The following is a 21,489-nucleotide window of genomic DNA, read 5'->3' as shown; positions in this document are numbered from 1 at the left end:
TCTCTTTAAAAAATGGCTTTTTAAAATGAAGTTCTTAAAAAGATCATGCTAGTGATCCATAAATACAGTCTTTACTAAAGAATTTGCAAATATTACAGCTTCCAGTAATTGTGGACTAACTTTCCTTTAAGAGTTAGTTCGTATATAGGAATTACAAACTCATTTTTATTCTGCATAAGATAATTAAAAAGCAAAAATACTCTGGAGATAACACTTTTTGAAGTCAGCTTCTTGATTGACAGATTGATCAGGTCTTTTGGGTTATTCATGTCAATGCTTAATTTGTTAATACAAATAATTGAAGTGACAACCAAAAAAGGAAACCCTTTTATTCATTTCTTAACCTAGGGTCTGTAAACCAGTTTTGTTAAAGAAGAGTTTTTGTATATTTCAATATAATTATTTTCCTTTGCAATTATATGGATTTTGTACAATAAATCTAAAAACACAACTGTGAGGAGTCTATAGAATTCACCAGACTTCCAGTGGTGCAACATAAAAAAGTATAATTCCTCTTACTTTAATACTTTAAAATTTTTAAATTAAGTTTCATCCTTTTTATGAACAAAAATCAATTTTCTTTTCTTCCCTCTTTCCCCTTTATCAAAAATGAGAAACAAAAACTTTGTAATAATTATATGTAGCCACTTTAGCTACATCCAAAAAAAAGTCTGCAACTTGATACTATCATTTCTCTGTCAGTTGTTGCATTATTATATTTCATCATGAATCCTCTGGAATCATGGTTGATTATTATATGAATCAGAGTTCTTTTGTCTTTCAAAGTTGTTTGTTTCTACAGTAAAATAGAATGTTTTCTTGGTTTTGCTCATTTTACTCGGCATCAAATCATATAATCTTCCTAGATTTCTCTGAAACTTTTCCTTTCATCATTTAAACTTTCCCCCCAGTGTTATACCTGTAAATACATGTTACACAAATTAGTATTAAGACCTTAGTTTCTTGTTATACCTGCTTATATCCCCATATATTATAGAGTGTAATTTCCCTTGAGGGCAGTGACTGTCTCATTTTCCTACTTCTATCCACAATATGATAATATAAAATAGAATTGAATTGTTTCAGACTAAAATGAGAGCATACTTTCCCAATTTCCTTCTTCTACCTAATTCCAGTAGTCTAAAACAACAACAACAACAACAACAACAACAACAACAACAACAAAACACCACAAAACAAACAAACAAAAAAAAACAAACAAACAAACTTAGTGGTCAACAGTTCTGTATCTGTTTTCCAAAACTAGTGAAAATATAATGCTTAATTGCTTATAGGAACTAAAATAATAGTAATCCAATTAAGCATACATTTATTTAGTATCTAAGTGTCATGCCCTGTATGAGAAAATAGAAAGGTAAAGACAAAAACAAAAGGATTCCTAGCATAAAAGAGACTTCACATTATATTAGGATAATTATATAAATATACATATACAAATACATAAATAGATGCTATATAAAAATACACAAAGTGATTTTTAGGATGGTGAGCAATAAGATCATGAATTCAAATAGAACTTCTTATAGGAATGATACTTAAGCTGAGTGTAGCTAAGGATCCCAACTGGCAAAAATTGGGGAGAGGGAGATGAGTACCTTATGCTAAGGCATATTAGTGTGTGATGGAGCTTTATTTATGAAGAATAACAAACAGAGCAATTAGCTAGAAAGGAATAATTTTGGTGTTATTCAGACTAGAAGATACTTAGATTTCTAAGCATTTGAAGGGTGGGAGTCACATGCTAATTCAAAATGAAAGAGAAAGAGGAAGAGGAAGAAAGGGATAATAGTTTTAAGATGGGAGGTATTTCAAAGACCACCTAGTACAACAGCTCTCTTTTTATAAGTGAGGAAACTAAAACCCTTATATGTACATTTGTAGTATGAGAGGTAGAATTTCCCCCCAGATCCCTTTACTTTAGACTCAGCAATCTTTCCAGTGGAACACACTTCCTCCCCAAAGGAAAAAATAGAAAAAAAGAATTGGAGGGACAACACATAGAAGAGGAGACATGGATAGACATCTAAATATAGTAGCAGGAAAACAAGGAAATCTGTCAAGTGGTGCAATGGAAAGATAATTATATTTTGATTAACTTATTAGCCATGTGACATTGGCCACCCTATCTTTCTAGATCTCAGTTTCCTCATCTGTGAAATGAGGGGATTGTACCAGATAGTTCTTGGTCCTTTCCTGCTCTTAATCTATGACTCTATTGTAGTATTCGAGAACTGAGGTAGTTGGGAAGAAGTATTGAAAAGAAAGAAATGTGAAAGGTATTTTGGACTTGATCTTAAAGCTTCCAACTCCCTGCTGCTCTGCCTCCTCTCTCTAGTAAAGGGAGGTCTTTCTTCTGAAAAGCTCTGAGGATGCTTGAAATAGAAACCTGGGTCTTAAAAGGCCAACAGCAGCTTCCCTCAGCAGGTCTCAATTCCCCTAGCATCCCTAGCCACTGTTCTCTTGCTGCTTCCCTTTTTTATGAGAGGGAAGCAAGCAGGTGAATCGGGAATGATTTGTTCTCATTAGCTGGGCCTGTAGGTATGTGTTTCTTTGCAACACAAGTACTGAGGTTTAACACTAAGATGAGAGAAGTAGCTGATTCCAGGGGACTCTCTCATATGCCTATTAAAGATTTCTGAGTGTACATTACATGTGCAGGCCCCAAACAACTGTCATTTTGATGCACTGGGGAAGATTCTTTGTTAAAAGTGGTACACTAAACCCTGAAACAGTCTCCATAGACAATGCAGAGGCAAGCAGTTTATACAATCTACTCTTCTGCAAAGAATCCCTGAGTCCTTCTGGGCAAAGTAACCCCATGCCAGTAAGTAAAGAAATAATATATCAGTTGTGGCTTTGTTCAATTTTCAGGTAGAGCAAACAATTGTTTAAAGTACATGCCAGGAGGAACTTTGTCAAATATAGATTCTTGAAAGCCTGTAGGGCAACACACATGAATTGCAAAGATATAACATATTTACTCCTGTGGGTTGTTACAGTTACGATATTAGTCTGTGTCTTCTGTTAAATCATGTATGGAGCTGTTTTATGGGACCACTGTTCCAAGGACTGGTTTAAGTTAGGGCCCGTTTTGGAGGGGGGGGAAATGGATGGTCGGCAGTTTTATGAGAATGTGTGAATCAAATCCAAACTTTGGGATTCAATAGAATTGAATTATTTACAGAAATGAATTAGCTTTCACTCTTTGCTTCCGATTTTGTACACATGAGCAGTTTAAGAAGTTTGCCAACAATAAAAAAGAGAGGTGAAGTAGATTTCAGGTTTTTAGTGGATAATTTCTTGCAATTTGGTATAGACAGTTACAAGCTTAAGTATCCTCAAGGTGACTTCCTTTGATGAGTTTGAGGGGGTTGATAGAAGATTAGTACATGAATATATACCTTGTCTAAATATTACCATAAGGAAAACACATTTCAAAGGCTATTTTCTGCATGATAGTTCTTAAACATATTTGATGATGATTGTGCCAAGAAACAGTTAAGATTTTATTTTAAATGCATATCACTTTCTAGGTCCACTGTGAACATTTATTTTCATTCTCAATGTCAAAAATGTAAATTCTGAAAGACTGCTGGTAGAAAGAAAAATTCCCATGGTGTATACAGTTCAAGTGATCAATGATATGTAATCTGATTCTAGTCAATTATAGTGTGTGGTATGGATGCCCTCCAACCACATTTTGATGACAGTCTGTATTTTAATTTTCTGTGGTACTTAATGGTAGCTGGCTGTCATTATAGATGTACTATTTTGTCAATACTGAGTCAAGAAACAATTAAGCTCCATGAAAACACCCTGACTGTAATCTGTTCTACTGTATTAGATGAGGAGACAACCACAAATGTCTCTCTCTCTCTCTCTCTCTCTCTCTCTCTCTCTCTCTCTCTCTCTCTCTCTCTCTCTCATTCTCTCTCATTCTCTCTCTCTCTCTCTCTCTCTCTCTCTCTCTCTCTCTCTCTCTCTCTCTCTCTCTCTCTCTCTCTCTCTTTTTCTCTCTCAAACACACACACACAGATTATCTAGGCAAAAATATGGTTAAGGAGAAATGAAAAGTTTTACTTACCTCAACTTTTAACAGAATGTGGGAAATGATGACATGACATGACAAAGAGGGAAAAGAAGATACTTCCATCAATTGGGATATTTATATAGTATGGACATATCCTCAGTCTCACTAGTTTTGAATCCTGTCTTGGATATAAGCAGATCATTTCTTACATAGGTCAGAAAGTTTCCCCAAACCAACCTGCTCACTTCCCCTCCCAGGAGTTTCATTTTATCTATTGTGATATTGGTGGTGTTGACTGACATGTGCTCAAGAGTTATGATGGAGCTTGAATGAATAATTTTTTTGCAAAAGAATTTCAAGATCTTTAGGTGAAAAAGGGAAAACTATCAGTATCAAGACAGGTAGAATATTTGACATTTTATTTTGAAAAATGTGTTCACAAATGGAAAAAATTACAAATCCCTGAAATATCTCTCAATGTTATAAGCATTTTATAGCTCATCTCAATCAACATATCAAGTAATATTGCTGCCAAGTCTCCTGCAATTATCAAAAGGGAAAAAAGCCAGGATAAATAAAGACTACAGATAATTCATAGCTTTACCCTAGCCTCTCTGACATATTCCTCAACTCTTTATACATACTATGAACATATCTTGGTAGATTGGTATTCCCTTTCCTTTCATGTTTTGTATAGTGCAAGTGATTTTAGGTAGTGAAATCAACATTCATGTAGCCACCAGAAATGAAGTAGATGCAAAGGTTATGGGAAATAGTAGTATAAAGCTTATATACTAATAATCATGTACCTTGGCACCATATCATTTTGTAGACTCTATGAAAGGAGTCCTAATTTTCTAATTAGAAAAACTTCCTAATAAGCAAATTTTAAGGCTGAGGTATGAATGATTTTGCTTGTCCAGCTTACTTAATTCGCATTGTAGTTACTTTTTAAAACAGCAAAATCTTAATAACAAAGAGTAAGTCAATAGTGTAGTTATATAAGGATTTGAAGACAACAGAATTCTGATCAATGAATGCAATGAATGCAGGACAGAGGACTTCACTTCACTTCCTAAGTAGTGAACTACATGTTTAGAGTTAGGCATATGTTATAAGACATGGACAAGGTATTAGTTTGACTTATTACCTATATTTCTCTGTTGTAAAGGAGGGCTAGGTCAAGGATATATCTCATAAGAAAAGGACAAAAATAATATATGTGCATGTATATACACACATATGTGTGTATGTATATTAAGAATCAATGAAATATGGCTAATATGTTTTACATGACTTCTCATGTATAATGGCTATCATAATGCATGCCTTTTCAATGGGTGAGGGAAGGGCTTTTAAGGGTTAAGTGAAATTGGAACTTAAAAGTGATTTAAAAAATTAAAAAGAATCAAATATTTTTAAGTCGGGTACTCTAGAGAAGAAATGATAAAATGAGGAACATAGCTTCTGGTACTAAAGTAGCATTAAATTACTGATAAAATTAACATCATGCCCATTAAATCTGTTATTACAAATTATGTTTTCTTTTGACTTTTTAAAGGTGGCCAACCAGGTTGTTCAAGCTCTTCTCACTCAAAAGGTAAGGCTTTTTTCTGTGTGCATTTGGATGTGCCTTATATTAGTGGCTTGCAAAGGTAAAATTTTACCTTGCAAAGAGGCCATTTTGAAGGATAGATATAATATTTTCCAATCGATTTACTCAGATTACAACAGTGAATGTTTCAGATGGCATATGAAGTCCTATTCATGAACCTACAGAGTTGCAAAGTTTAAAGTCTTGAGAAAGTGGTAAAAAGCTTTGTGGAAATTAAGTACATAGATCTACTCAGATAAAAAGAAAATCCATCATTATCATTGTCTAGCTTATGTTAAATAAAGTGGTAGTCTTTTTCCATTCCTGCCAAATGAGTGTATGCTTCCCAGAAATCAAGAACTATGCTTTTTGGTCCATGCCATCTCTTCTCTTATTTTTAGAGATGAACATTTTTAAAGCTATTAGCTTTAGAACAATTTAAGATCATGATTAAAGACCCTTGATAGGCAAATATGAGTGGCTGTTTGCCCAGGATAGACACATTTGGAAATATTTCATCAACATTTCCTGTCTCAAACAAAATTCTAGGGACTTCAGTTTTATTTTTGGTTGTTGATGTGTGTGTGTATGTGTGTGTGTGTGTGTGTGTGTGTTATATCTTTTTGAAGTAGAATTCCTCTGAGAAAAAAGAACGTGCCCCTCCACATATCATGAATAATATAGAAGAGAGTGTAGGTAGGTAATAGCATATCTACTCATATCATTTTATCTACATTTAAAAAATGTATATCATTATAGTTGGACTGGACTAGTTAGATTTTATAACATAAATCCATATGTGATGATATATTTGCTAGAATTTCTCAAATAGTACTTTTGTCAAAACATCCTTTTCTACAACTAGTCAAAAAGCTTCATTTTAATAGTATAAATAAAATTGAAAATACTTATGAGAATAACTTCTTTGAGATGATCTGATTTCTCCATTGTTTTCTCGCTCTTTCTCAAAACTATCTGCTCCTTTATCTTAACCCAACTCAAGACTCTATGCTTAACTGTTGAAAGATTTTTTATTCTTGATGCTTTTAATGCCACCTCAAGAGAGATAGGTACACAGTCTGGTACAATGAAAAAGAAAGGAATGGAGTGGTTCAGATCAGCCACAAAAAAGGAGCTACACAATTCCAAGTACTAACTAGTAAACAGGTAATTCTACTATACAGTTAAGCAAGAAGACATGCTACTATGAGATAATATACCTCAGGGATATAATAAAAATATGAAGAGATGCTAAGCATCTTTAGTAGAATGACATTCTATACCTTCTGGATTTCAATTGAGACTGTAAAATTTGCCTTCCTCCCCAAAAAGTCTAAAATTTATTTTCATTAAATGCATAATATAAGAAATAATATAGACCTCAAACTTATCTAAATGAAACAAATTCCATAAAAGGTCTTCTGTGGCATAACTCATAAGAGAAAAATATTTGAATACATTCTCCAAGTTGCAAAAATCTTTGAGGTAAAATTTAGATTTGATTGTAGATTTAGAGTATATGCTATGACATGTATGCAGATTCATTAATGATGTGCTTTTTGCTGCACCTCCTTCCCCAATAAAGAATATTTTTTAGGAGAAATCTATTTTTTCAATAGAAATTTGGGAAAAGGAATTTCTAGAACAGTTTCAGCTTTTCCTTAATTTTGAAAATTATTCATTCAATCTTCAAATATCATTATATAGATTCCTTCACTATGCTCACTATGATCTTTTGAATAGTTGTTTTCCTCTTACCCATATTCTTAAAGAAGTAAGGCTTTTCCTGAAGTTCAAAAATATTTGAACTTTACAATATAAGCCAACTTAAAAATAATATCTTTCAATCAAGTTATGTGGCATCCATTTCATATCATTTTGGCTTCTTTCTAATTGATATGTTCTTCATACTAGAGAATTTAAAGCTGAAGGACTATGATAATCAACAAAGATATCAGGCATCACAGAAAGACAAGACAATGGGAAAAGAAAGAGAAAGCAGATGAAAAAAAGGTTGAAAGGGAAAAATTTTATTGTTGCCCTTCCTATCTTTTTTGTAGTAACTTTATAGAAATCAGTTGTACTCGAAAGAAGGTGAAATTGAATCACATTCTTGTGTTAAGTGCATTAATATAAATATTAGGTATTTAAACAATGCTCATATTAATCTGATCCAAATAATTGTGTTTGTTCAGATGTTTGGGTATAAAATTCATGTTATCTGTTCTAGATTTTTTTTGCTTGTATATGCTATCTAGCCCCTCTAGGTACTTTAAAATATTGATAATGAATAGATAATATTATATCAATCTTTTTAAACAAAATCAAAATGACAACAACCAGAACAGAGTTTTGAAACCTGGTACCTCTCAATATAACTTACTGTCTTAAAATATCAGGCCAGGTTTCACTAATTCTCCTGCTAATTTGATATCTGATCACTTGGCCAGCAATCTATCTTCTTGAATTTTATTCACTTCAGCTTGAAACCATTAGTGGTTTAATTGTCAATGTTTCAAGTCATGTTTTCCAGATCATGTAGACACTATGAATAGTAGGAAACACAAAAGCATCTTCAGTTTCCTGTGTGCCCTTTGGAGAAAATATGGCTTTTGTTCTTATTAGATATACTGTTAATTATACCACTGGATTATATGCATAGTTTATGGGAAGGAGTTTTTTTTTTTTTATTCCCATAAGTAGTTGATGTTTCTGTGCCTTTATATCTTTCTGGGAATATTGTCTTAGCTCTGATGCTCATGTAGTAGAAAGAACATAAGATTTGGAAGTCAGAGGGCCTAAGCACAAATCCTGCCTATTTTATTTGCCACCTACATAATGTGGACAAGTTGGTTAATCTCTCTTGGCCTCAGTTCCCTATTTTATATTGAATGACTTAAATTCAATCAAATCTAAAAACACTTCAAGCTTTAAATATATAATTGTACAAAAAGTAATGGGGCTATTTCGTGAATATCTTACTTTCCTATTCACCTAAGAACGGATGTAGCAAAATCTTCAGAAATAATATTCACTACTAAAACTCATTTTTAATATTCCCAAAATTATCTGAGTAAACATATCTTTCCCTCCAGGTAACTTCACAAGGAATGGTCTCCTTTTTATAAAAGTGATGCTTGTCATGTCATAGAATCATATATTAAAATACAGAAGGGATTGTTGAGGCTATCTCTTTAGAGCTAAGGAAACTGAGAATCTGAGAACTCAAGTACTTTGCTCAGGGTCACAAAGGTATTAAGTGACAAAACTAAGATTTGAGCTTATCTAAATTCAGCACTTTTTTCGTTGCATAAAATCTCAGAATATATATTTATAGGAAGAATTACTGCCCTGAGGCTCCTGCTGTACTGATTGGTAGTTGCCTCATTTAGCCACTCCATCTATGGCCCCAGTCATCTTTCACTTAACTATCTCCTCACAAACAACCATGAATCTTGGACTAGAAGCCTATTCCTCATATCACTTTTCCCCCATCTACTTGTCAATTCTGGAATCATAATAAAATTCTGCCATTCCTCTTAAAGAGTCTGTGCCAATCTACTCTTTCCTGGCTCTACTGAAGATTTGTAATTTTCCATAACAAAACATTATTTGGAATCACTGCTCTCTTACATATACTGTTTCTCCCTCTTAGAATATAAACTCCCTGAAGACAGTATCTGTCTTTGGCTTTGTACACACAGATTGGCAAATAATAAACCTTAATAAATGATTTTCCATTTATTTATTCATTATGATAGAGATTAGCTTACTAATTGTCATGCCTATGGTAAAAACCATCCCTGAATCACTGCAAATAAAAGTAAAACCTGGCATTAAAGCATCCACAAAATAATGTTACATGCAATTTCTCTGTCACTTAGTTTCAGTTAAACTTTTCCTATCACTCACTCAAATAACTCCTGCTGCAGCTTACATCATTGTCCCTTATTCTGATTTATACTAAGTAGAAGTAGAGAAAAGTTGACTACTGTCTCTTCAAAGTGAACAAAGTAGCATTCAAAGAAAAAAAAAGGTATCTATTCGGTCTGTTACTCTTTCTTTCAAAGTGAACAAAGTAGCATGCAAAGAAAAAAAAGTATTCTGTCTGTTATTCTTTCTTCTCTAGTTGTAATCCATTTTGGTTAGAAGCATTAAGAATTTCTAACATTTATATAGTATTTTAAGTTTACAAAGTACTTTACCTACATTATCACATTTAGTCCTTATAACAACCTTATGAGGAATGGAGAGGGACTGGACCTGTGATTTCATAGGGATAAAAAAAAACTTTTATTTTTTAATTCTTGATTTATGGAATAAAATAGGCATTTCCATAGTATAGAATGATTTTAAAAAGTTGATTACATATGAAACTACAAATCCCTTATGAACAACTTGCCATTCCTTTCAAATATACAATAAAATTATTATGTAATTTTTTTTGTTTTTTTTTCTTTCCTTCCCCAAAATTAAATTATCTTTTTTGTTTGTTTGTTTTACTAAATTGGAAAAAAAAAACAAATTTATTTGGAAAAAAAGTCAAAATATCAAAGGAAAAATGAAAAAATGTGAAGAAGGAGGTTTAGCAGTAGAAGATTTTAAACTATGTTACAAGGCAGTAATTATCAAAACTATCTGGAATAAATAACTCTTGGAAAGAATTAAACAAACATTTCCATAGCTTATCAGTAGTAGAAAATACAGTGAAAGAATTCTAGAACCTCTACTGTACACTTTGTTGTACACATTGAACTAATGGTGATATATTTGGTCATGGTTCCCAAGGTCAATATTTTCCCCCCATTAATGCATTTCTACCACATTCTAAGTAATACTAATGGTCATTTAAATTCTTACACTTATAGAGAACTATTTTTAGAGAACATTGATTTTTTTTTTCAATTTGAAGAACATGCCATAGTTGTTCTTCATGGTTTTGCTGCTGAAATCGTTTATACCAATATTTACAATTCACCTTCCCCTGATAAAATTGGCCGATGAATAAATTTGTATCAGTTTCTTCACCTGAAAATGAAAATTATCATATTTTTCTCTTCTTGCAGTAACTATTCATGTTTACTTAACTCACAGTCAATTAGTATTAATTACTTAATTAGGGTAATGAACACAATTAGCATTCTGGAGCAGAGTGTTATATACATGCTAAAAACAATGATCAGTCTAAATAAATCATGCAAGGGTTATAACCAGGCAGTGGTTGATTTTTGAAGTCAAGCAGATGCAGGATTTTAATTGGCTCCCTAATTGTCCCCATCAAATTGTCTTGGGCACATAGGGAGAGTTTTCAGTTTTGCTTTCCTCCTGATCATCTGCATATTTGTCCCACTTTGGGTCTACCAACTCTGCATTTCAAATCTGCCTTTGCTTGAGTCAATAAGCTTGGAATATATCTTGTGCATACTCTTTTCTTGTTTCACTAAATGATGAGTTAGCTGTACAATGCATCAGGACTTGTTCCTGTTTCTTTGCTCCCTTTAAATGAAATGTGTTGTGAGTTGAATGATGATGAAGGTTGCTGAAGCAAAGAATAAACCTCTATGCTCCTATGAAGGCTGGCTGGAGCACTCACCCAGTAGAACTATCTATAGATATCCTGAAATCTATTTCTAAGCTCCTTCCCTTACCTCCACTGAGACTTTTTTTCTTTTTCAGTATCTTATTCTTTTACTCAGATTAATTTACTTTCAAGATGTCATGTACTGCCTGACTTTCAATAATACTAAGTTGAACAGTCAACTTCTTCAAATCAAAATAGGAATAGTTTATCTACCACAACTCTAATTATAGCACCAGTCACCAGAATTCCCATCATCTTAATCCAGAATATATATATATATATATATATATATATATATATATATATATATATATATATAAACGTAGGTATGTAGATGTGTATATGTATAAAGAGGTGTGACCTGAAAACCAGCTATGGAATAAAGAAACCTGGATTTGAAATTCTGCCTCCAACATAGATAGCCATTTAATGCCTCTGCATCCTAGGCAGTTTTCCCAACTGCCATTAGTAGTATGATAGTAAATATTTCACTTCTGCTCTCCTGAGGGAAGTGAGGTGATGTGTGTGGGGAGTATAGTACTCACAACAAACTTTTTAGATAAATCTGCATGATAAACATTTTGTCCATCAGTTTCTTAAGTCTAGATAATCAACAACAACAAAATATATCAAGCCTTAATATGTAGCTTTTCTTGACTTATAGATGTAAATGCCACCTAGTAAATTTAAGAATCAGATCTAACTGATTCAGGCTGACTCTAAGAAACCCTTTACTGCAGCTCACTTATAGGTGATCTACATTAGATGAAGGAATTTCCACAACAGGTCTTATTTTCTGATGAAATCGTAGGTCTGATGATTCCATCATAGCCTATTCTCATCTTTAAAAATTAGTTCTATATGTTCTATATGACAAACAGAAACAAAATATTTAGCATATCCTCTAGAAGTTTGCAGTCTAATTGAGAAGATATTATAAATACATAGAAGAAAACAAATTGGAATATGTTGAGTAACAAATAAGAAGCAGAAAAATTAATATTACAGGAATTCTAAGGTGACATTGTCCCTGAGTACTTAAGGAAAGCTACATGGAAGATATTTTATTTGAACTTGGATTTGAAGGAAATGAAAAACTTAGTGAAAGGAAGAGGAAAAGTCAATTGATTAAATAATATTTATTAAATACCCACTACGTTCCAAGCACTATGTTAAACCCATAGGATTCAAAGAAAGGTAAAAACCAGTTTCTGCTCTTAAGGAATTTTATGGCAGATATACCATGTAGACAACTGCAAATATACAAGCCTTATATAGGATAAAATTGAAATAATCAACAAAGGGGAAGGTACTAGAATTAAGGAAGATCAAGAAAGGCTTCCCATAGAAGGTAGAATTTTAGCTGAGACTTGAAAGAAGTCAGCAGATGGAGTTGAGTAGGGAGAGCATTGCAGATATGGAAGATAGTTTTTGAAAGTGCCTGGGGTTAAGAAATGGTATGTTTTGTTCAAAGTATAGTAACATGGCCAGTGTCATTGAATTAGAGTACAGAGTGGGGTGTGAGGGAAAGGAGAGAATAAGATATAAGAAGAATGAGAAAGAAGACAAGTTACAGAAGGCTTTGAAAGCCAAATGCTATTTTACTTTTGATATTAAGATGGAGATGATAGGGAGCTACTGGAATTTATTAAGTTGGAAGAATTGGATGAAAGAAGGCACAACAAATGTATATATATAGAGTCTAGTACTTAGCAAATAATAAGAACTTAACAAATGTTTATTGATTAATTGATTTATGTTTGGAAAACAACATTTAGGATCATTGGAGCATAGATTTATAACTTCAAAGAATCCCAGAAGCCATCTAGTTCAATCCTTTCCTTTCTAATAAGAAAACAGAGGTTCAGGGAAGTTAAGTGACACATACAAGGTCACAAAGGTAATAGGTGGCAGAGTTGAGATTGGAACTAATATCATCTAATTTTCCTTGAATAGAAAGCAAAAAAAAAAAAAGTTGAAAATGAGATTGGGAGAATAGGTGACAATTGTGATCACTCATACTTTAATGGTACTTTGTGCTTTTCAATGTACTATCTTTATAACTATAAATTACACCTAGTTAAGATACTATTATTCTCTTTTTTCAAATGGGGAAATTGAAGGTCAAAGTACTTAAGTGATTTGCCCTTAGGTAAACTGGAATTGTAGACTTTGGACATTCCCCTGGTATCTATCTTAGATTCTTCCAGAGGAGGTCTGATCCCTATAATGAGAGAAAAATCATCTCATTATTAGGAAAACTTATTTAAAAGTATTCTGGTAGGATGCCAATCTCAGAAAAATGTGAATGGTAAAGTTATTGTCGGTCATTAAACCACCTCATTTTGTCTGTAAGAATAATTGACTAGGCTGATTTTTGCCAAAGGTATATGGATTTTCAGTGGAAGAGGAAAGATTCAAACCTTGGTCCTCTAAATCTCAATTCACCATTCTTTCCATTATACCATAATGCCTCTTTAAATCTCTAAATTCTTTAAGCTCCCCAAAATAGATGCACTGCCAATAGTGACAGAAATGTGATTATCATATCTATCCATCAGGTCTGAGGCCAGAGAAACATGCGAGGATACTTTAATAGTTTCATTCCAAGCATGGACAGGTGACAAGTGTCCTTATTTAAAAACCATGACTGCAGTTCTCCTCCTCCCACCAAATGCATCACTGACTCTAATAGCTAAAGTGTTGTAAGTTATCCTGCTGCTTCTACAAATGAAAAAGGAAAGCTCCATCAAAAGCAATAGTTTCTTTAGTTCATCAAATTTCTATTCACTGAAAAAATATTATTGTCCTTATGCTTCTGTTTTATGATTGCTTTTATGAAGACAGTGAAGAGACAAAATATATAGGTGGAAACACAAATTGACTTTATATGGCTAAGATTTATAGTCCTCAAAAATAGCATACTACATTGATCTATTTCTGATTTAAAGTTTTTCTTCTTTTTTAAAATCAGCATTCCTCACACATAATAATCTTATCAGACAGTGATTTATAGTGGAAAACTTCATATTTGATTTATTTCCGGGGGTTTTGAAAAAAAAACCCTAATTCTTTACCTAATATGTCTTGAAACATTATACAAATTAGTGCAAAACATATTTGAGTTTCTCTGACATCCTTTTCCCCCTTCCTTCAATGCTTGCTGCAGGACCTGAGGGAGGAGTGTGTAAAGTTGAAAACAAGAGTATTTGATTTGGAACAACAGAATCGAACATTAAGTGTGCTATTTCAACAGAGAGTCAAACCAGCTTCAGATCTACTCCTTCAGGTATGTACCTACATAGAGAACAATCTTTGCAAATGAAACTCTATTTCTGATAGGATACCAATAGAAACAATTCATAAATCCCTAAAAGAATGTCCCTAGTGTCATGGACTGTGTTGAATTTGAAAGAAGTCTCCCACTAGCTTCTGGTTTCTATGATACACGCATTTTTTTTTTTTAAATACCAACAGAAAATAAGAAAAGGGATGCATATTAAGACATGACCACAATAAACTAAATGGAATGGTGAAAGGATTCTAAGAGTTATTAATTTGTAGAACAAATACTTTTCTGTTTTATGACAAACAGGAATAGTTGTTGTTGTTGTTGTTGTTGTTGTTGTTGTTGTTGTTGTTGTTGTTGTTGTTTTGTGAAATGGAAATAGATTTCTTTAATGTAGTCAGAACTTTTGCAGTAAAAATGTAATAGTGGATTGTTCTTTTGCATACACAGTAATAAATTAATTAGTTTCTTTTTCTTTTTCTTAGTCAGGCTGGCCTTCCCTGAGACAGTTCTTTAGATTCATTACTCTTGCAACAAATGTCATCTGAAGGAAAGGGTCTTTTTAACACTCAAGCATACTTTTTATGTTCTTGCCTATGACAGGGCTTTGTGGAGTTTGTCCCAGAAAAGTTTTTTTCAATAAATAAACTGATGTAATCTATACTTATTATGGCCCCTATCTTCATTCAATGTCATTTTTTCTGTCACTAGAGTACATGTAAATGTCTATTTTTTTTTCTATATGTGGTTAAAAAAAATGAGGAAGGGATATTCTACAGCACATATGACATCCTGGGACTATATTCTCCAGTACTTTTTCTACTGAGAAATATGGTTGATATATCTTCTGATATGTATCTTGGTCATTTCATTTAATCTGAAATTTATTTCCCTTTAGTGAAAGTGAGATTGGTGACTGCACAGTTTGTCCTCACTTTAATTCAATTCATTTGCATGTCATGGTATCACCTCCCTAATGTCACAGTCATTTTTTGAAAACAAAGGGCAAACAAAAATAATATTTACACGATTGTAGTAGATATTGTATATATCAGAGAAATTAGTTACAAAAAGTACATTAAAAATCTTAAAGTGCTATATGGATGCTAGTTAGCTATTATTATGTTATCTAGACACTGATCTCTTCACTATGAACCATTTCATATGAATCTTCTAATGTGCCTCTAAATGCCCCATATCCATTATTTCTCATGGTGCAATTAAAAAATTTCTGGGTACCCATGTTCTTACTCATAATATCTCTTCTTTCTTTACTATCCATAGGAAACTGTTTCTTCTGCATTATTTCTAATTTTCCATGTAGCATGCTTCCTTTTTCAACTGAAATATACATCTACAATATCAGATACAACTGAACAGCAACAACTCAACCAAAATTCAAAGAGAGAGAGGGGGGGGGAGGGAGGGAGGGAGAGGAAGAGAGAGAAAGGGAGAGAATTAATATGCAACTTCTTTAGGCACTCTCTTCCGTGCATTTTAAAGTAATGTTCTTCCATTCAAAATGTTTCTTTCCTTATTGTATCTCAATATATTCAAAGAATCTGTCTACCAAGCTTACTTTGGAATATGTTTATGTAATAATTTCCTCTTAATTTAAGCTGCTTTTGAACTTTCCTTTCCTTTCTCTGTCCCCTGGTAACCTTTAATCCCTGTAACATTTATATATATATATATATATATATATATATATATATATATATATATATATTTCTGGTTCTTTGTTGATTTCATTCCATATCTGAATACCTACCTAAATGCCTTAAATTAATTGAAAGAGTACTCAGACCTCTTGAATCATTACAAAGCATTTTTAGCTCTGCATAAAACAGTAGAAAGGCTATGTCTCCCTGTGGGATTACAATATACTTCAGAAGAGGGGTCATGCAAAGGTTGCCTTTTTCTTTTACTAAATATTTTAATCCTAGTATTTTGCATATTTGCTCAAACAAGTTGCCATCACTCTTTTTTCATGGCTGGGAGAACCCAGGAAGCATGTCAGGATTCCAGCAAGGACATTACATCCACAACCACAGTTCTTTACTCTGAGTTGAATTCCAAGGTCATTTTAAAACCTATGATCTCCCATATGGCAGTGAAATGTACTTTTAATGTGCCACTGAATTGTACAATAAACATATTTGGAGCCCTCTGGGAAATAAAGGAAAGTTGCAGTTCGTTTCAGAGAAAGAAAGACATTTGATAAAGCTTAACATCAAAATGTAATTTGGACCCCCAAATTAAAATAAAATAGCTCTGTGAATTGCAAAATGGATCTCATCTCTTAAATTAATTTTCCTTCTGCTTTATCTGTTAGAGTCTATTTCATAATATATGACTCAAAAAATAATATGAAAAAAAAAGCATTCTAACTAAATTCTTTTTCCTAGGTCAGACCTACAATGAATAAGTTTATCATAGGGGATCTCACATCCATAAAAAAGCTATGTTTATTTTGTTTTCTTATAATCAAGATTCAAGGCTATAATTATTTCTAATAGCTGTTGAGGATACATGAATTCTTATGCCATTTATTTCAATGTGAGGTTTTCTGGAAATATATGTGCATGTGTGTATGTGTATACACACACACATATATACACATAGAGAGAGAGACAAAGACAGAGAGACAGATAAAAAGATACAGATAGAGCGAGATTTGTAACCACTGCTAATGAATCATGGTTGGATTTTTTAGGTGAATATATTTATGATTATTCTTTTTCTTGAAATTTGCAAATATCTTGCACCAGTATTCAAATATTAGGATGTTATATGTATTTTGTTAACATAAACTTAGTTATGTCACTGAAATTTTAAAAAATATTTTTATTTTCTTTCCTGAATTTGTAAGACTCATTTTAACTAGAACTCTCTGAAATTATACTGGCACTTCTATTATGGTTAAGTGTTGCTACACTGTGTCATATACTACCAAGCACAAAGCTTCCTACTTTCCACCAGCTTATGTTTTTTAATTGGGCCAAAGTAATGCATACCAACTTAGAGGAAGACATTGGTTTACCAGTGTGGGACTTGTAATTATCTGAATACATTTTCAGAGCATGATGGTTTTAATTGTTTTAGTATAAGTTTGATGACTAATTAGAAAAGGTAAGTACATTCTGACTTAAATTAAAAGCACTATAGATACAAAGAGAAAGAAAAATTGTCCGTCCTTAAGGAGCTCAAATTCTAAGTGGAACAGTGTGAAAAATAACTATGTAAATACAAGATATATATTAAAATTGAAATTCAACTTAGTTAAAACTTCAGTCAAACATTTACTAAATATCTATTCTGTCAGGCATTGAGCTAGGTTATAAGGATACAAAGATAGAAATTAAAAAAAAGATTTTATTCTCAAGAAATTTATATATATATGTATATTATATATATGTATATATATATATATATATATATAAACAAAACAAATTCAAGTTCTTCTTGCATTTAATAGCAAGGTTAAATGAAAAAGGAATTCTCCAGGTCAAAGAATGTATTTGTATAAACATTCAACAACCCTCTGGGATGTTTCCTTGGAGAGGAGGAGACCATCTTCTTGCACTTCTGTTGGAGAGTAGCCAAATGGTAAGGAAGGGGCAAAGGGAGCATGCTCTGATGTTCTCTGAATTGTAAAGACGTTGTTACTGTACCATAGAATCATAGCCTTATAGATATAGAGTTGAATGGACCTCAGAAGCTTTCTATTCCAGCCTTTTGACTTTACTAGTTTCAGCCAACATTAAGCATTTGTCATTGCTGGTCACTGTGATAAACACTAGACATAAAAAAAAAGCAGGGGGAAATAGTCCCTATTATCAAGGAACTTATAATTCAATGGAGGAGATAATATATAAATAAGCAGGTATAAACAAGTTGCATAATCTATCAAATAACATTTATTAAATGCTTATAGATGGCAGACACTAGCACTAACTGCTAGGAATACAAAGAAGAGGAAAAATTGTCTCTGCCCTTATGGAGATTAAATTATGATGGGAAGACTAAAACATAACTATATAGATGCAAAAGCTATACAGAATAGATTAAAATTGAGAATGGGGGTTGGTATGGTCACACTTATGATTTTTTGCTTTAGAACAATCATTTTGACTGCTGACTAGAGGATATATCAAATTGGGGAGAAACATGAGATGAAGGGATTAATTAGAATTGGTCATTGGTCACTCCTACTGTCATGAGTGAAAGGTGATAGGGGCATGAACTACGGTGGTGGCGCTGTCAGAGGAGAAATGGGTTGATAAAAGAGAGATGATTTGGAAGTAGAAAAGACAGACCGGTTATGGATTAGATGTGTGTGGTGAATGAGTGTGAGGAAGCAAAGGTAATATCAAGGTTGTAAATCTGGATAAGTAGGATGTTGGCAGTACCCTTGTCATTGATAGGAAAGAATGAAGAAATAGAAGGCAGGATGGTTTAGGTGACATGTCAGACTATATTTGGACACAAATACTTTGCCTCCACAGGTATTGGAATTGAAGGAAAGACTACTTATTTCCTTGAATTCACTGCCAGGTTCCCAAGCAACTTCTAACAGGTGGTTATCAGAGGGGTAAAATAATTCTTCATAGCATTAAATAGATACCTAGTAGAAAAAGTGTCTGCTACTCCCAATATTTAGATAACAAGTTATGATTATTATCAAAAAAAGTCAAGGGTAGAACTGAACATAAGACACACATAGGGAGAGAGAGAAAAAGAGAGAGAGAGAGAGAGAGAGAGAGAGAGAGAGAGAGAGAGAGAGAGAGAGAGAGAAAAGAAGAAGAAGAAGAAGAAGAAGAAGAAGAAGAAGAAGAAGAAGAAGAAGAAGAAGAAGAAGAAGAAGAAGAAGAAGAAGAAGAAGAAGAAGAAGAAGAAGAAGAAGAAGAAGAAGAAGAAGAAGAGGAAGAGGAGGAAGAAGAAGAAGAAGAAGGAAGAGGAGGAGGAGGAAAGGGAAAAGAGGGAGAAGGAGGAAAAGGGATAGAGACCAAGAAGGAGGGAGAGAGGAGGAGAGAGCAGGAAGAAGGGAGAGAAAGAAAGGGAGGGAATCAGGGAGAGAGGGAGGGAGGAGACAGGGAGGAACAAAAAGTCCCTCATTTTTATCACCCTTCTCCTAGAAGACACATGGATGAGCATATGTAGATATTACTGAAAGCAGATTTGGAAAGATTCACATGAGATCCTAGGACCTTCATAATATACCAAAGAACATACAATTTTAAGACTGACAAAAAGAATCCCAAATTGTTCAGTTTTTTTATGTCATGCATATATGGGTTTTTAAGCAGACTAGGACATATTAACCTCATTTTCATTGTCTGTAAAATAAGGATAATAAAAACCTCTACTTCACATAACAAAATGAAAAATTAAATGAGACAATACACAAAATGTTTTGTAAACTCTAAAGCACTATATGAATGGTAGGTATCATTATTATTACTAAAATTAATAACAGTTTGCACTCTACTCCAGAAAAAGAAGTACATACTTTCACATAGAAAAATGAGTCTAGCAAACAAAGAACAACAACAAAATACCTTTTGAAATCAAAACCACCATATGTATAGGACCTACATATTGGAGTACACTTAGGGATGCAGTAGTATGCAGATTGCTATAGAAAGTAGTAAAAATCAATAAAAGGATCATATTTGTGCACAAACTTTCTCTGTGTGACTATTTTTCTATATGATGGAAACCTGTGTATTTTGCTGCCAAAGCATTATTCTCTTATGCCTTTAGCCTTGTACTCTTTTTAAAACTTATTTCTCTTTTCTTTTGACATTTCAAAGGGTCTATTGCTTATATCCTTGGGGCAAAAGTGAAAGAAGAGGATATAGGAATATGGTATTCACATTAACTGTTGAGATCTGACAACACAGAACAGAGGTGTGAAACCATTGCTGTCACTTTTCCAAAGGCTGTGGCTCTATTGCTTCTGTTTTATTCTGTTGTATTGTTTCCCAGGAGGGGAAAGGGCGTATGGAATTCTTATTTCTTATTTAATTATTCATATTAGCCCTTATAATCAAACTAAGTTTTGATCATTCCCTTCTTTCTCTCCAGAAGCCACTCTTTCTTCAAAAACCAGTTTAAGTTCCAATGCCTATATTAAACTTTCTTAGACTATTCCAGGCCTAAGTAACTTTTGAGTTCTTTGAACACTTATAATAATGCTTCTAGTTTGTCCCACACAACTCAGAATGTAATTACATATTATTTTATACTCTTAACTGATCATCTTTCCAAATAAACTAAGCTCTTTTAAACCAGGGACCATTTTTCTATACATACACAGGAAGGACCTTCCTATAGTGAAGTCATAATAGGAGTCCAATACATAATTGTTGATTAACTTATTAATGCATGGTTTTACATTTGCTATTTTCCTAACATTTTCATAAATATTTTGGTATTATCTTGATAATAAGAAGAAAAGAAAAAATGTTGCAGTGTGGGAAAAAAAATCTGGACTTGGTATAAGGTTCAAATTTACTTGTGGCACTGGCCATGTGTTGATAAGAAACTCATTTAATCTTTCTGATTCTTACTTTTCTTTTCTGCAAACTGGCTATGAAAATTAGAAACATAGTCCTTATTTCATGCTTGTTGAAATAATCAAGTAAGAAGATGCCTTATTAGTTTTAAATAAATAATAAATGTTAGTTTTTATTTTCCAAGATTTACTTTCAGTTGATCCATCTCTTCACAACTAACTCAGTCATAAAGGTATTGGGTTGGTTATAAGTCATAAGCATAGACCATTTCTTCTCTTCTCCTGAAACAAGGATAAGATCAGGATTAGATGTGATTTCCTTGGCAAAGGGAACTCCAAGTAGATCATTTCCTAATAATTAATGTCAGTACTTTTCTCTTCAGTTTGTTATCATAAAGCACTGCCTAAAGCATTGAAAGATTAAGTGACTTATTTAGGGTTGCCCAAGAATCCA

General features: G+C 32.9%; 1 protein-coding gene across 5 annotated transcripts in view; it reads left to right on the top strand.

Annotated features, from left to right (window-relative positions):
• Nucleotides 1-21,489, top strand: part of NCKAP5 (NCK associated protein 5) — a 939,808-nt gene that overhangs the window by 736,802 nt on the left and 181,517 nt on the right. For all 5 annotated transcript variants that reach the window (XM_074301873.1, XM_074301870.1, XM_074301872.1 and 2 more), the window contains 2 exons: nucleotides 5,613-5,651; nucleotides 14,396-14,515. In XM_074301873.1, coding sequence (XP_074157974.1) covers nucleotides 5,613-5,651; nucleotides 14,396-14,515 — 159 coding nt within the window. The remainder of the gene's footprint in view (nucleotides 1-5,612; nucleotides 5,652-14,395; nucleotides 14,516-21,489) is intronic.

The sequence above is a fragment of the Sminthopsis crassicaudata genome, chromosome 3, assembly GCF_048593235.1.
Source record: "Sminthopsis crassicaudata isolate SCR6 chromosome 3, ASM4859323v1, whole genome shotgun sequence".
Classification (NCBI taxonomy): Eukaryota; Metazoa; Chordata; class Mammalia; order Dasyuromorphia; family Dasyuridae; genus Sminthopsis; species Sminthopsis crassicaudata.
Note: the sequence above shows the minus strand (reverse complement) of the source record. Positions and strands in the feature narration are given on the sequence as shown.